Source organism: Myodes glareolus, chromosome 4, assembly GCF_982192425.1.
Source record: "Myodes glareolus chromosome 4, mMyoGla1.1, whole genome shotgun sequence".
Taxonomy (NCBI): Eukaryota; Metazoa; Chordata; class Mammalia; order Rodentia; family Cricetidae; genus Myodes; species Myodes glareolus.
The window spans coordinates 24836372-24850590 of NC_142029.1; the positions used below are offsets into that span (position 1 = coordinate 24836372).

Sequence of the window (14219 nt, forward strand, 5' to 3'; positions counted from 1 at the left end):
ATAACAGAGCAACTGTATAACTTTTAAAGTAGTTGTGAATCCAGTTATCTATAATTTTAATTTGTTGCAGAAATTAAATTTACTTCTTATGATGCTGGGGCTGCGGAGATTTTTTGGTAAGCCATAAAGTGTGTGAATGTTACACTTTATGCAGTGTTAAGAGATAGAATATTTTGCTTGGTTTTTAGGTTAGAGCTGCCTTTTTATACTTCCTTCAATTGATATAATACAGAGTGATTTTTACTGAAAAGAATGAAAGATGCTGATCATACATATTTGTAAAGGAGAGAGACCGTGTCTGTAACTGCCTTCCAGAAAGGTAAAGTGAGGTTGAAGACCTTTTCATCATGCTCCATTCTCATTAAAATAAACTTTTATTTTGTTCTGTTACTACTTAGTTATAAAAGATAATCACTGTTCCTAAGTACCAAAAACTTTGAAAGGTCTTAACAGTCCTTTAAAAGTCCTTAATAGTCCTTCAGTCCTACATCAGTTCACATGGTTCAGATACTTTTTTGTGTGCAAAAGTTACCCTCCCAGCATACACTACAACACAGTGTTCTGCATGCAACAAATTTTATTTCTGTGTTAATTCAACAGCATTTTATTGACCAAATATGTATATATTTGCACATCAAAATATATTTTATTTCTTGAAAGAATTTTCATGGGATAATATGTGTATTGTTGCGTAGTCAGCAATAAATCTTAAGGATCAGTTGAAGAAATTGGGTGAGGTTCATTTATAATCTTAGATCACAAGAGTTTGTGGTCTTAGGACAATCATACACTTCTCGTTTTACTGCTTTTGATAATCAGTAAAGTGTTTTTAAGGCATAGTTGTAAAAGGAGGCTGTTGAAACAGGCTGTCAGATGCCCTTTTCCACTTCTGCAGCTTTGCAATCTTAAACATCTTGGTTTCCTTATCTGTGACATAAGGATGATGGTTGTGGAAGGATTTAACTAGTATGCTTAGAACATTTAAGTGTAACGGCATATGAGGACCAATATGAATGTGTGTTTGTATAAAAATACATATTTTACTGATTTTTTTTTGAGACAGTATGTTATGTAATTCAGGCTGGCCTCAAACTTCACTATATAGCTAAGGATGAATGACTTTTAACTCCTATTTCTCTTGCCTCCACTTCCCACATGCTGGGAGTACAGGTCTGTAGTACATCTAGCTTTGATTTTGAGTTTTTGAGACAAAAGATCTTACACTAAGTCCAGTAGGCTCAGACTCACAATACTCCTGCTTCCTGCAGACACTATAGTTATGTACCACCATTCCTAGCTTTGACCTAAGATTTTAGATTCTGCCATTCTAAAATGTGATATTTTATTTGTTGTCATTCTAAAACATGACCGATATCTTTATAAAAAAAAAGATGATGATGATGATGATTATATTCTATGATGTGAATACAGAGAACAAAAAGGCATGTGCCACTGTACCTTGCTGAGCAGGCTTTGTTTTAAGATTGCTAAGTGAAATCTATTCCTTTCTCACTTTCATATAGGCTGTTCATAGATGAAACAGTGAGCAGTTAATGGCAGTTTATAGGAACAAAGAAATTAAATATAACTTCAAACATTCTAGACAGGCACACAAAATTACTTGTGTTAACTGTACTCAGCGATTAATAAATACTTATTTGATATGAATCAGATATTAAATAAAAAGTAGTAGTTGTACTAAAGTTAGTTATAGCTTTTGAAGAGCTGATCTTCAGGTAGCCAACAGAAACACGAGGCAGAACAGTGATGGTTTACTCAAGATGAAAACAGGAATGAGGTCAGAGCAGATGTGCTGTGGTGAAAGCAAGTTCTGTCTTCAACTTTGAAATTACTGACTTTAAAAACTTGTTTTGAATGTACCAAGTAAGAATATCTTTATAACTGAAAACCTTCAAAGGGCATGACTACAAACACCTCTAATTCCCCACAAGTAGGATGTGGAGACTTAAATAAAGATCAAGAATTCAAGGCCATCCTTGGCTACATAGTTTTTGGCCAGTCAGCCAGCCAGCCAGCCTGGGCTATACATCTTTTTGTAAAGGGGTAAAGGGAGAGCTACAAACAAGTAAACAGCTTAGCTTGGGGTTTTGGGTGAATAAAAACAAAAAACAAGTAACTTTGTGACTAGTTTATGCAAACAATAGGAAGGAGGAAAGAATATGGCAAGATTATTCATGTTACAGTAAGCTTCTTACTGCATGAAAAGATTTTAAAATGTAGAATAAGGATTTCAGAGAACAAAATAAATTTACTCAAGATTTTAGGTGTAAAAAAATATGATAAACTGCTGCCTAAGGTCAGATTAGAGTGTAGCTTGTGAGACTTGTTTGTGTTGTGTTGTCAATGGTTTTGTGGAAAGCACAGAAAAAGACTTCAGGCCTTGTGTTCAAGGTCATTATAATGGCTCTCTCTTCCATCCCAGTGCTTGTCTGGCGGCTTGCTTAAATAGAATTTAATGATGTTGTTGTTTCATAATTTTAAGATTTTTCTATTACTAGTTCTTTTTGAGACAATAATCTCCTAGTTGTGCCCAGGGTAGTCTTGACCTTTGTCTTGCTTCCCCAGTGATGAGCTTATAGATGTGTGCCACCATGTCCAGCTAGTGTATTAGTTCCAGGAACTTTTAACTGGAATTTGCAGTGCTAGGTGTCCTTAGCCTGGTGCGGTATCAGAAGCCAGTACATTCCTGCCTGATGTATGTGACAGTTTTATGATACAGCCTTTCCCCTTCATGTTTCAAAACCACGTGTTTGAGATACACATTTTCATATTAGCTCATTTTTGAATAAACTTTTTTATGATTTATTTATTTATTATGTATACAGTGTTCTGCTCACATGTATGTCTGCAGGCCAGAAGAGGGCACCAGATCTCATTATAGATGGTTGTGAACCACCTTGTGGTTGCTGGGAATTGAACTCAAGACCCCTGGAAGAGCAGCCAGTGCTCTTAAGCTCTGTGCCATCTCTCCAGCCCCTAAACTTTTATTTTGAATACTTCTTGTTTCATTAATATAATACATTAAATTATTTTTGTCTTGGATTTGAAATTAAGAAGTGGGAAATTTTCTTTGAATATGATATAAATATTAAATTTCTTTTCTGAATTTCTCTGTCAAAAACAAAATTAAGGTAAGCAAGGCACTTTTGAGCTGAGAGTGGTAGCCCTGACTGTATCTATCCCTTGGATGGAGGGAGGTCTTAGACTTAGGAGCTCCAGCTCTCTTCAGCTAACAAGTTCCAGACCAGTCTGCGCTATGTAGGACCCTAGGGTTTGTTTGTTTGATTGTTTAAGATTTATTTATTTACTATGCGTGCAGTGTTCTGCCTACAGGCCAGAAGAGGGTACCAGATCTCATTATAGATGGTTGTCAGCCACCATATGATTGCTGGGAATTGAACTCAAGGCCTCTAAAAGTGCCCTCAGTGTTCTTAAGCTCTGAGTCATCTCTCCAGTCCTGTTTTTTTGGTTTTGGGTGTTTTTTTTTTTTTTTGGTTGTTGTTGTTTTGTTTTGTTTTGTTTTAATCAAAACAAACTAAGGAAAACAAGGCATTTTTTTATTTTAAAGACAATATATTTAGTAAGTCTCATCTTTCGTGTTTTTTCTTTTCTTTTCTTTTCTTTTTTTAATACAGAATCTCGCTGTATATCCCAGGCCTCAGGCTTTTAAAGTTCCTACAGGTGTGCAGCACATCAGGCTTTCACCCTTGTTTTGGCTTTAAAAACAACACCTTCCTTTTTAAAAATTTTATTATCTGTGGACTCTTGGTGGCATATGCCTTTAAATCCTAGCACTTGGGAGGAAGAGCCAGGCATATCTGACACCCTCTTCTAGCCTCTGCAAGCACCAGGCACATACACAGTGCACATCCATAACACCAAAGCACATCACTTACTCAAAAGAAATATTTTTTCCCTAAATTTCGTGTATATTGGTGTCTTGCCTACATGTATATCTACATGAGAGTGTCAGAGCACTGGAGCTGGAGTTACAGATATGAGCTGCCGTGTGGGTGTCAAGAATTGGACCTTTGGAAAAACAGTCAGTGCTCTCAACCGCTGAGCCATCTCTCCAGCTTCCAAATAATATTTTTTTAAAGCCAAGAGAAAGGAACAGCAATGCCATCAAGTTTTTCCCCAACCTAAACTTAGAAGATGAGTAAACCAACTAGAAAAACTATTTAAACAAGCAAATCAATTGAAAAACTGGGTAAGGAGGTAAACACCTGTATTTTTAGTATTCAGGAGACTGGCAGGAGGATTGCTGTGAGTTTGAGGTCAGCCTGTACTACATAGTAATTCTTTGTCTGAAAAAGGTAAAACAGTGATGTGTGGTGGCCCCCACCTTTAATCCTAGCATTTGGGAGGCAGAGGCAGATCTCTGTAAATTCAAGGCCACATATAGTACAAAGAGAATTCGAAGACAGCCAAGGGTATGTAGAGAATACACTGTCTCAGGGAGAGAAAAAGCTCAGTGGTACAGTGCTTGACTTGCCTGCACAAAAGTTCTTGGTTCAGCATTCAGTTCCAGGCTCTTTAACGGTCTGATGAAATGGCACAGCGGGTAACACCACCTGCCACCCAAGCTTGACAGCCTCAGTTCAATACCCAGAAACAATGTTAAAATAAATGGAGAGAACCAATTTTATGAAGTTGTCCTGTAACCTCCGCACACATGCTATGGGATGGTACCCCACACACATAGGTCATGTACACACATACAGTAATAATTTCAAAAGCTTCAATAAAAGCCAATTGTACTCAGTGCAAATGAGCCAAGGTATAGCATATTTGAAATCTCCACATTTGAAAGTTACCTCTGTGCTAGGGATGGCATTTATTGTTACTTTTGGGGGTGGTGCATTTTAGAAACAGAGTCTCATGAATCCTAGACTGGACTCCCAACTCACTGTCTCACTGTGGATAACTGAACTGATATTCCTACTCTCACCTAGCAAGTGCTGGCATTCCAGGTGTCTGCCACCATACCCACTTTTTATTCAGTTTGTGGACTTGAACAGCGTCTCTTATGTACTAGGAAAACACTCTAGCTATTGAGCTACACCCTTTCTCCTTGTCCTATATATAGATAGATCATATAGTATGTGAAATATTTCCCAACAAATCATTTTTTTAAAGATAGAAATTTAATCCCATAAAGAAATTTTGCTGTAAAAGAAGTATATTTTAAATACACTACTCAAATAATGGGGCATGTTCAATGTGGGAAACAGAAGAAACTAAGTTGCTCAAGGGAAGAGGATTAGGTTGTCCAGCAAAAGCTTTGTGAATGTGTTTTTAAAACACTATATTGGTCAGGCAGTAGTGGTACATGCCTTTAATCCTAGCACTTGGGAGGCAGAGACAGGCGGATCTCTGTGAGTTCGAGGCTAGCCTGGTCTACAGAGCAAGTTCCAGGACAGGCTCTAAAACTACAGAGAAACCATGTCTCAAAAAAAAATACAAATAAATAAATAATTTTAAAATAAAAACACTGTATCTGTATTTGGTTGTTGTTGTTCCAGGAGGACAGGTGTGAGGCCAGTGTACTTTTGGCTCAATGGGTCTGAATGGGTAAGTGGTTGGCAAGAATCCTTTGTTAGTGTAGCAGAAGGAAGAGAGTTCAAGCTTTGCATTTTCTGACTATACTGGACTTTCTGATGCAGCAGTGACCATGTCTTCTCTCTTCCCTATGAAAAGCAATAATTACCCTTTTAGAAAGTAGGCACATCAAGGTTGAACTTACTCAAGAGATGAGTACCCAGAGCTAATCATTTTTAAAGAATCTAAATGCCTCTTACAAGTTGATATCCTTTTAAGTCTATAGGTCACTTTCTACTTAAATGGCCTCTCACTGCTTTCAGTGACCTTTAAAAAATATTGAATAATGGACTCCTGCTACCTCTTCACCTTTCTTATGATGATGCCCTCTCTACCTTGTTGATCTTCCTTTACCAAAAGCCTTTCATCCATAGGCTGGTATAGACTGTATCTGGATACTCTGTCTCTAGCTCACTATCAAAAGTGTAACTTAGTGGGGCTGAACAGAGTACTTAGCATCAATATCTGATCCCTAGACCTTGACTTGGGATCAGACCCAAGGCTTTGTGCATGCTAGGCAGACCCTCTATACCGACCTATAGTAAGTAGTTCCAGCATCTTTCTGAAATTTATTATTCAGACTTATTAATTATTTCAGCAACTCATTTAATTTACACCTTGATTTCATCATTTGTTCTTTTGTGTACTCAGTTGTGATGTCCCTTCTGTATTCTAAGCTCTAAGAACAGAACAACTGTAAATGTTGAGTTCACTGTTAACACTAACAGTGACTATCCCAGTTTTAGGTACATAAAAGGCACTTGGTAAATATTTGTTTGTTTAGTTAAGAATGTTTTGAATAGTGCTGGAGAGATGGCTCAGTGGTTAAGGTCACAAACTGCTCTTTCAGAGGACCCGAATTTAGTATCCAGAACCCATGTAAGGTAGCTCACAGCAGCTATAATTCCACCTCCAGGAGATCTAACGCCTTCTTTGGCCTCTGCAGGCAACTGAATGCACATGGACAAACCCGTACATGGATATATATTCTCTCTTTTTGTTTTTTTTTTAAAGATTTATTTATTTATTATGTATACAACATTCTGTCTGTGTGTATGTCTGCAGGCCAGAAGAGGGCACCAGACCTCATTACAGGTGGTTGTGAGCCACCATGTGGTTGCCGGGAATTGAACTCAGGACCTTTGGAAGAGCAGGCAATGCTCTTAACCACTGAGCCATCTCTCCAGCCCCCATCTTTTTGGTTTTTTGAGACAAGGTTTCTTTGTGCCTGTAGATGAAGATGATAAGGCATGTTTTCTAGTATGCTTGAGACCTAGGACTTAACTCTCAAACATTCCAAGAAAGCAAATAAGATAAGAGATAGAAAGTATTCTTGGTTTAGCTTCAAATGTATGTGACTTACTGTGACAGGAGAAAGTTAGTTCTTTTGAGATGAAATGAAAACTGTAGTTATTGAGTGTTGAAGAGTGGAATAGAAACAGAGCACTTTGTGTGTGTAGGGCTTGTTGGAAGGAGGATGATAGATGGGAAATGATGACCAGGAGATGTCTTGTAATGGAAAAGTTCTGAGGAGAGGGAGAAGGTAGTTACAGTGAGAGGGAGTTCAGTAAAGCTTAAGTAGTTTGCCTTAGGCTCCTCATTGAGATGAGGTGAATAGTTTTATAGACCTGTTTTGCTAGTTTGGTAGTAGAAAATTGGGGAATTTTCATCTTACAATTAAAAAATGTCTCTGTGTGTGGTGTATGTCCAGGTGGGGCACATGTATATGTTTGCACTTATTCCCATGTGTTTGGAGGCATGAGCCTGACATCATGAATCTCCCTTGATTGCTGTCCTCTGAAATCATTGAGGCAGGATATCTAAATTGAACCTAGACCTCTCCTTTCTGGCTAGTCTAGGTTATCCAGTTTACACTAAGGATCCCCATCTTCAGGCTTTCCAAGCATTGGAATTAAAGTGGTCTGCTTATGCACTCTTGGCATTTGTGTGTGTGCTGAGAATCAGAACTCCTATCTACATTCTTTCAGGGCAAGCACTTTATCCACTAACCTATCTTCACAGCCTCCTCATCTTAGAATTTGTTTCTTATTAACAGATAAGATAATTTTTTTTTCTTAGCTTGGAAGTGGTGGCACGCATCTTTAATCCCAGCACTGGGGAGGCAGAGGCAGGCAGATCTCTGAATTCAGGGCCAGTCTGGTCTACAGAGTGAGTTCCAGGACAGCCAGGGCTATTACATGGAGAAACCCAGTCTCAAAAAAAAAAATCAAATTTTTCTCTTAAAAATATTTGTGTGTATGCATGCGTACACACCAAACACATACATGCACACACACACACATGAGCAGGTATATGTGGAGGCCGGAAGAGTTTGTTGTATTCCCTAGAGCTGGAGTGTTAATCAGTGTGGATGCTGTGAATAAAACTCAGGTCTGTTGGACAGCTGCAAGAGCCTTCAGTCTTGAGCTGTCTCTCCAGCCCAGAATAGACGTTTTCATTGCTGACAGGTCCACCAGGTGCCAAGTGGCCCAGGCAGGTGGATGGGTTGGTAGGTGATGAACAAGTTTTTGGTGGAAAAATGTAAGAGAGGGAGAAGCGAGAGCAATCGTGCACTGTGGGGAGAAGCAGAACTGAATATGCAATGGCAGTGATGAACAGGCTGAGAAGGTTGGATTCGCTGCCACTTGGGGGCCATGTCTGGGTCCCTGGCTCTACTACAACTGGGGTCTGTATTGATGTCCATGGCCCATGTTATCACAGAGGGCCATACAGATGTCCAAGGTCTGGGCTGCCACTTGAGGCCATGTTGATGCCTGAGGGCCATGCCACTACCTTCGGGAGACATACAGATCTGAGTGGCCTGCATTGCCACCAACGGCCATATCTAGGTCCACAGCCCTACTACAACCAGGGTCAGGGTCCCCAGTGGCTTCAGCACTGGAAAGCTGGTCTGGCGCCTTGTCAGATACCTCAGCAAGAGAGCTGCCACCCCCAGCTGGCCCCAGTGTTGTGGACATGGGAGAACTGTCCCCAACTCTTAATGGTCCTGGAAAAACTGAGGCCCAACACCACTGCAGAAGGTAATGCTGGCTCTACACCTCACCATATGTTGGAGAGGGCTGGCCCTTATGGCCTGGGCACAGAAGAGATGGCCCTGACCCTCACCTTGGGGGAGGAGTAGTCCCAGTGGAGGCCTAGACTGACCAACTCAGCTACTACCCAGGCCCACGTTTAGTGCTTTGAATTGGCCCAACTCAACTTCTAACCCATCTGTGACCTGCTGGGAACGCTGAAGGAACTGGTCCTGTGGCATCATAGCCCTTGGCTCTCCATGACTAGGGGCAACAGCAGGATATCTTCATGAGGCAGAAGCCAGAGGCCTTGAACCAGACTAACAGCTCATTGCAATGAACTTTTGTCAGTAAAGCTGTTTGTTTGGGCAAAAGAGTGTACTGCAGGATACTCTGCAGCTCCCAAAGTCACTACAGATGAATATATGATGGAGAGGCAGAAACGACAGAGGAGTAAAGTGTTGTTATTGTTTTACTTATTTTTTATTTTATTATTCTTGTTTTCTTTTGCGGGGAGAGGCTACAGAGGTAGAGGGTGAACATGAAAGGACTAGGAAACGAGTGGGATTGAGGTGTATGATGTGAAATTTCCAAAGAATCAATAAAAAATTATGTTTTCAAAATTATTACTGAAGTAGTACTGCATGCTTAAGATTATTTATAATGAAGCTAGGGCATGATGACTCACCCTTGTAATCCTAATACTTGAGAGGTCTAGGGCAGGGGAGTTGCTGTGGGTCCCTGGCCAACCTGTACTGTGCAATGAGTTCTAGAGCAGTCTGGGCTACTAATGAGGCCCTGTGTCAAAAAATTAAATTAAATTTTTTAATTAAAAAATTTAAAATTTAACTTAATTTAACATATTTTATGTGTATGAGTATTTTGAGTTTATTCATTCCTGGAGACTAGAAGAGGAAGTCAGGAATTGGAGTTACAAATGATTGTGAGCTGCCATATTGGTACTGGGAATTGAACCTGGGCCCTCTGGAAGAATAGTCAATGTCTTAACCATTGAGCCATCTCTCCAGTTCCTAATTTTTTTAAATAAAATAAAGCAGGTTTTTTTTTTTTTTAAATTATGGGAGTGGTGGCACACACCTTTAATCCTAACACTTGGGAGGCAGAGGCAGATCTCTGAGTTTGAGGCCAGTTTGGGCTGCATAATGAGTTCCAAAATAGCTACAGCTACATAGACCTATCTCAAAAAGAAAACCAACTGTGTGTAGGGGTATGCATGTTTGCACATGTCTAGAATGTGCATGTAGAGGACAGAGGACAGTGTTAGGTATCAAGTCTGTCACTAACCTGAAGCTTGCCATTTTGGCATGCAGGTACTCAGGGTCCTCCTGTCGCTGCCCTGCTTTTGCCATGGTAGGGGATCTTACCTCATTGTTCCCATGTTTGCACAACAGGAACTCTACCACGGAGGCAGCTTCCCACTTGCTTTGTAGATCAGATTGACCTCAAGCACAACCACTTACAGCTCACTTCTCTCTTATAAAGCAGAGTTGGGGTTTTATGAGATACAATTTAATATCTACTTAAGTTTAAGGGTTAAGAGAGGCATTTGGGGTGGACAGTGGAGGCACATGCCTTTAATCCCAGCACTTGGGAGGCATAGGCAGGCGGATCTCTGTGAGTTTGAGGCCAGCCTGCTCTACAGAGCATCAAAACTACACAGAGAAACCCTGTCTCGACAAACCAAAGCGAGAGGTAGGGAGGTACTCGGAGAGAAACAGTACCAGAAAGTGTGAGGTTCTCTGAGAGACTGTTGCCAGTTTGTACATTTTGAATTGCATGACTGCTGCCATTGCTTGGTAAGTGGTAAGTGGAGGGAAGAACAACACTGACTGGCATCATTTTTAGTAAGTTCTAAACTAACTTTAAGAGGAAAGCTTTGAATTAAATTGTCTATGGTCTGTTTAACTTAACTTTAACTCTTCATGCTAAATACCCTGTTACACTGTGATTTAAGAAAATAATTTAGCAAATATTTTTCTTTTTGGTTATGTGGACATCACTAAAAGAGATGTTTCATGTTAAATATTTTTGTGTGTTTCCTTAGCTTTCTGGTTTGCAGTTTCCTTAGTTTGTGTTAACTCATAAGTAACTAATCCAGATGACTAACATGTTAAAAGATATAAAACCAAAATTATTTTAGGGAGCTTTGACAATCACTGTGCTTTACTCTGAATAGAGTCCATTCTAATAAGTGACTTTCTCAGTTTACTTTTAATGGAGTTGGGTTTTTTGTTTTGTTTTGTTTTGTTTTTCCTGGGTGCATGTCTTTAGGCTTAGCACCCAGGAGGTAGAGACAGGCAGATATCTGTGAGTTTAAGGCTAGCCTGGCCTACAGAAAGAATGCCAGGACAGTCAGGGCTACACAGAGAAACTTTTGTCTCAAGCTCCCCTCCCAACTAGTTTTTTAACTGTATTTTTCTGTATTTATGCAGGTTACAAAATGTCCTCCTATGCTTGAGATCTACAGACTGCATGTTCTTCAAGAACTAAGCCGTGGTTTTTTCATCTTCTGGAAGTACACATAAGCATAAATATGATGCCAAAACTCATTTTCATTCTCTGACTGCAGTTGATTCGGACATACTTCTGTGTTGAAGAGAAGTATACACCTGAGGACATTTAGAGACTGTCGTGTAGGATCATGGACCATTCTAACAGGGAGAAAGATGACAGACAACGGACAACTAAAACCATGGCACAAAGGAATACACACTGTTCCCGACCATCTGGCACCTCAGCATCCTCTGGAGTTCTCATGGTGGGACCCAACTTCAGGGTTGGCAAGAAGATAGGGTGTGGGAACTTCGGAGAGCTCAGATTAGGTGAGATTTTGGTTATTTCTGTCACTTCTAGTAACAACAGCAACAATTGCTGCACTCTCTGTTGTGTTTCAAGATAAGTAGGTGATGCTTTAGTCGGAACTTGCTCTTAAGTAGGACTTACTAACATAAGAAATAAGGATTTTGCAAAGGGGGTTATAGTTATTATTAGTCATGGTGCTATTATCCAAGGCTTCCCTTTCTTTATGTGTGATAGGATTTTTAATTTTCCATTAAGTTAGACTATGTCTTTATTAATGTTTAAATTTTTTAAAGTTTATTTTATGATGATGATGATTATTATTATAGGTTTTTCAAGACAGGTTTCCCTGTGTAGCTCTGGCTGTCCCGGAACTCCCTCTTTAAGCCTGGCTGTCCTGGAACTCAGAACTTCTGCCTCCCGAGTGCTGGATTAAAAGTGTACACCACCACTGCCTCAACTCAATCTTCCAGACAAACAAACAAAAACTTTAGTTTTATGTATGTGCATTTGTCTATGTGAGTATAGTCTATGTGTGTGCAGGTATCCAAAGAGGCCAGAAGAGCGCATCAGATCCCATGGAGCTAGAGTTACAGGTAGTTGTGAGCCACCTTATGTGAATGCTGACAAGTAAGCTAGCATTCTCTGGAACAGCGTAAGCACTCTTAACTGTTGAGCCATTTCTCCAGCCCCTTAATAATTGTCAAAGCTCTGGATTATTACAAAAATTCATCATAAGAAGCTTTGACTTTTGGGCCACTGTGAGAGTAGGAACATAGGATAATTTTTTTAAACCTCTGCTACTTTTGATGTTTCTGCAAAAGAAAATAAATTTTTATGACTATGATTATCTTTTTCTTTTTTAAATAATTTAATTTATTTTATGTACATTGGTGTTTTGTCTGCATGGATATCTGTGGGGCGGTGTTGGGTCCCATAGAACTGGAGTTACAGACAGTTGTGAGCTCTCATGTGGGTGCTGAGAATTGAACCTGGGTCCTCTGGAAGAACAGCCAATACTCTTAATCACTGAGGCATCTCTTCAGTTCCTGATTATCTTTCTCAATCCTTAGAGAAACATCACTATACTAGCTGTATATCTCTAGGTACAGAATTGAATCAGAAGATGCTAGGAATGAATTTATTCTTAATTATAGAAGGCTAGCAACCTGGAATTGAACCATACCAGGATAATAAAAAGGCCTTCATATTTAGAGATGTGTTCATGTTTGGGTTAGCTAAGCCACTTGCTGAGAGTAGAAGATGTGTAATTTCACATTATATGCCTTTCTAGCAACTACTCAGTTGCTTCAACAACTAGTGTTGCAAATATTCATTCATCTGGTGACTTAACTGCTTTTGTTAGATATGTTATGGATTAAACGTCTATAAAATTACCTCTGAAAGGCAGTTTCTAAAGAACAAACTTGTGTATTCTCAGAGCCAAAATGGCTCAATTTCTATGAAGACCAAGAAAGACTGTAGTTAGTGAAAGTTTGTTTTCTTGATGTCTAAGACTTGTACTATAAATTTGCACTATAAATGAAAATAGAAAAATATTCAGTTAAAAAGATACATTTGTAGCTCTTCTCTTCTTTTAGTGTACTGGATTTTCATTTTGTTTTCGCTGTGAATCTTGGTTAATTTTGGTATTTCTTTTTAATTTTTTTTTTCTTGAGCTAAACATTGTGGTGCACACCTTTAATCTCAGGACTTGGGAGGCAGAGACAAGAAGATCATTGTGAGTTTGAAACTAACCTGATCTACAGTGAGTTCCAGGACAGCCAGAGCTACACAGAGAAAACTTGTCTCAAAAAAAATAAAATAAGGGGCTGGAGAGATGGCTCAGTGGTTAAGAGCACTGACTGCTCTTCCAGAGGTCCTGAGTTCAATTCCCAGCAACCACATGGTGGCTCACAACCATCTATAATGAGATCTGGCGCCCTCTTCTGGCGTGCTGACATACATGGAGGCAGAATGTTGTATACGTAATAAATAAATAAACCTTTAAAAAAAAAAATAAAAATAAAATAAAACTAAAAGACTATCTTTGTGAGCCTGGTGTGGAAGCATATGCCTTTTAATCCCAGCATTCAGAAAGCAGATGTGGATCTTTGAGTTCAAGGCCAGTCTGGACAACAAATCAAGTTCTAGCACAATCAGATCTACACAAAGAAACTTTATCTAGAAAAACTGAGAAGTGGCAAAGGAACTCAGGGATCAGACTTTTACAGTCATCCTTGTATGGCAATAACTTTACCTGCTGAGCCGTCTTATTGGGCCCCAATTCCTTTGTAAAAACTCATTACATTGATCACTATCTAAAAGTTTAAGTGTTCATTTGTTTACCTGTTAGTGGTCCGTCCTCCCTCCCTCCCTCCCTCCCTCCCTTCCTTCATTTTTTTAAATTGGGATGTTTTATTTCCTGAGGCTGCTCTCAGACTTACTGTGTAGCCTAGGCTGGCATTGAATCTCTTAATTTTTGTTGTTGTTTGTTTGTTTTTTGAGACAAGGTTTCTTTGTGTAGCCCTGGCAGTGTTGGAACTCCGTCTATAGATCAGACTGGCTTCGAACTCATAGATCCTCCTGCCTCTGCCTTCCCAGTGCTGGGATTAAAAGGCATGCATCATCACCTCCCCACAGACCTCTGATTCTCCCCCCACCCAAGATAGGATTTCTCTGTAACAGCCTTAGCTATCCTAGAACTGGCTCTAGTAGACCAGGCTGTCCTCGAACTCACAGAGA

General features: G+C 39.6%; 1 protein-coding gene across 9 annotated transcripts in view; it reads left to right on the plus strand.

The window, feature by feature from the left end:
* Csnk1g1 (casein kinase 1 gamma 1) overlaps positions 1 to 14219 on the plus strand; it is a 137427-nt gene that overhangs the window by 29368 nt on the left and 93840 nt on the right. For all 9 annotated transcript variants that reach the window (XM_085689252.2, XM_048424276.3, XM_085689253.2 and 6 more), the window contains one exon: positions 11108 to 11497. In XM_085689252.2, coding sequence (XP_085545378.1) covers positions 11317 to 11497 — 181 coding nt within the window. In that variant the 5' untranslated portion in view covers positions 11108 to 11316. The remainder of the gene's footprint in view (positions 1 to 11107; positions 11498 to 14219) is intronic.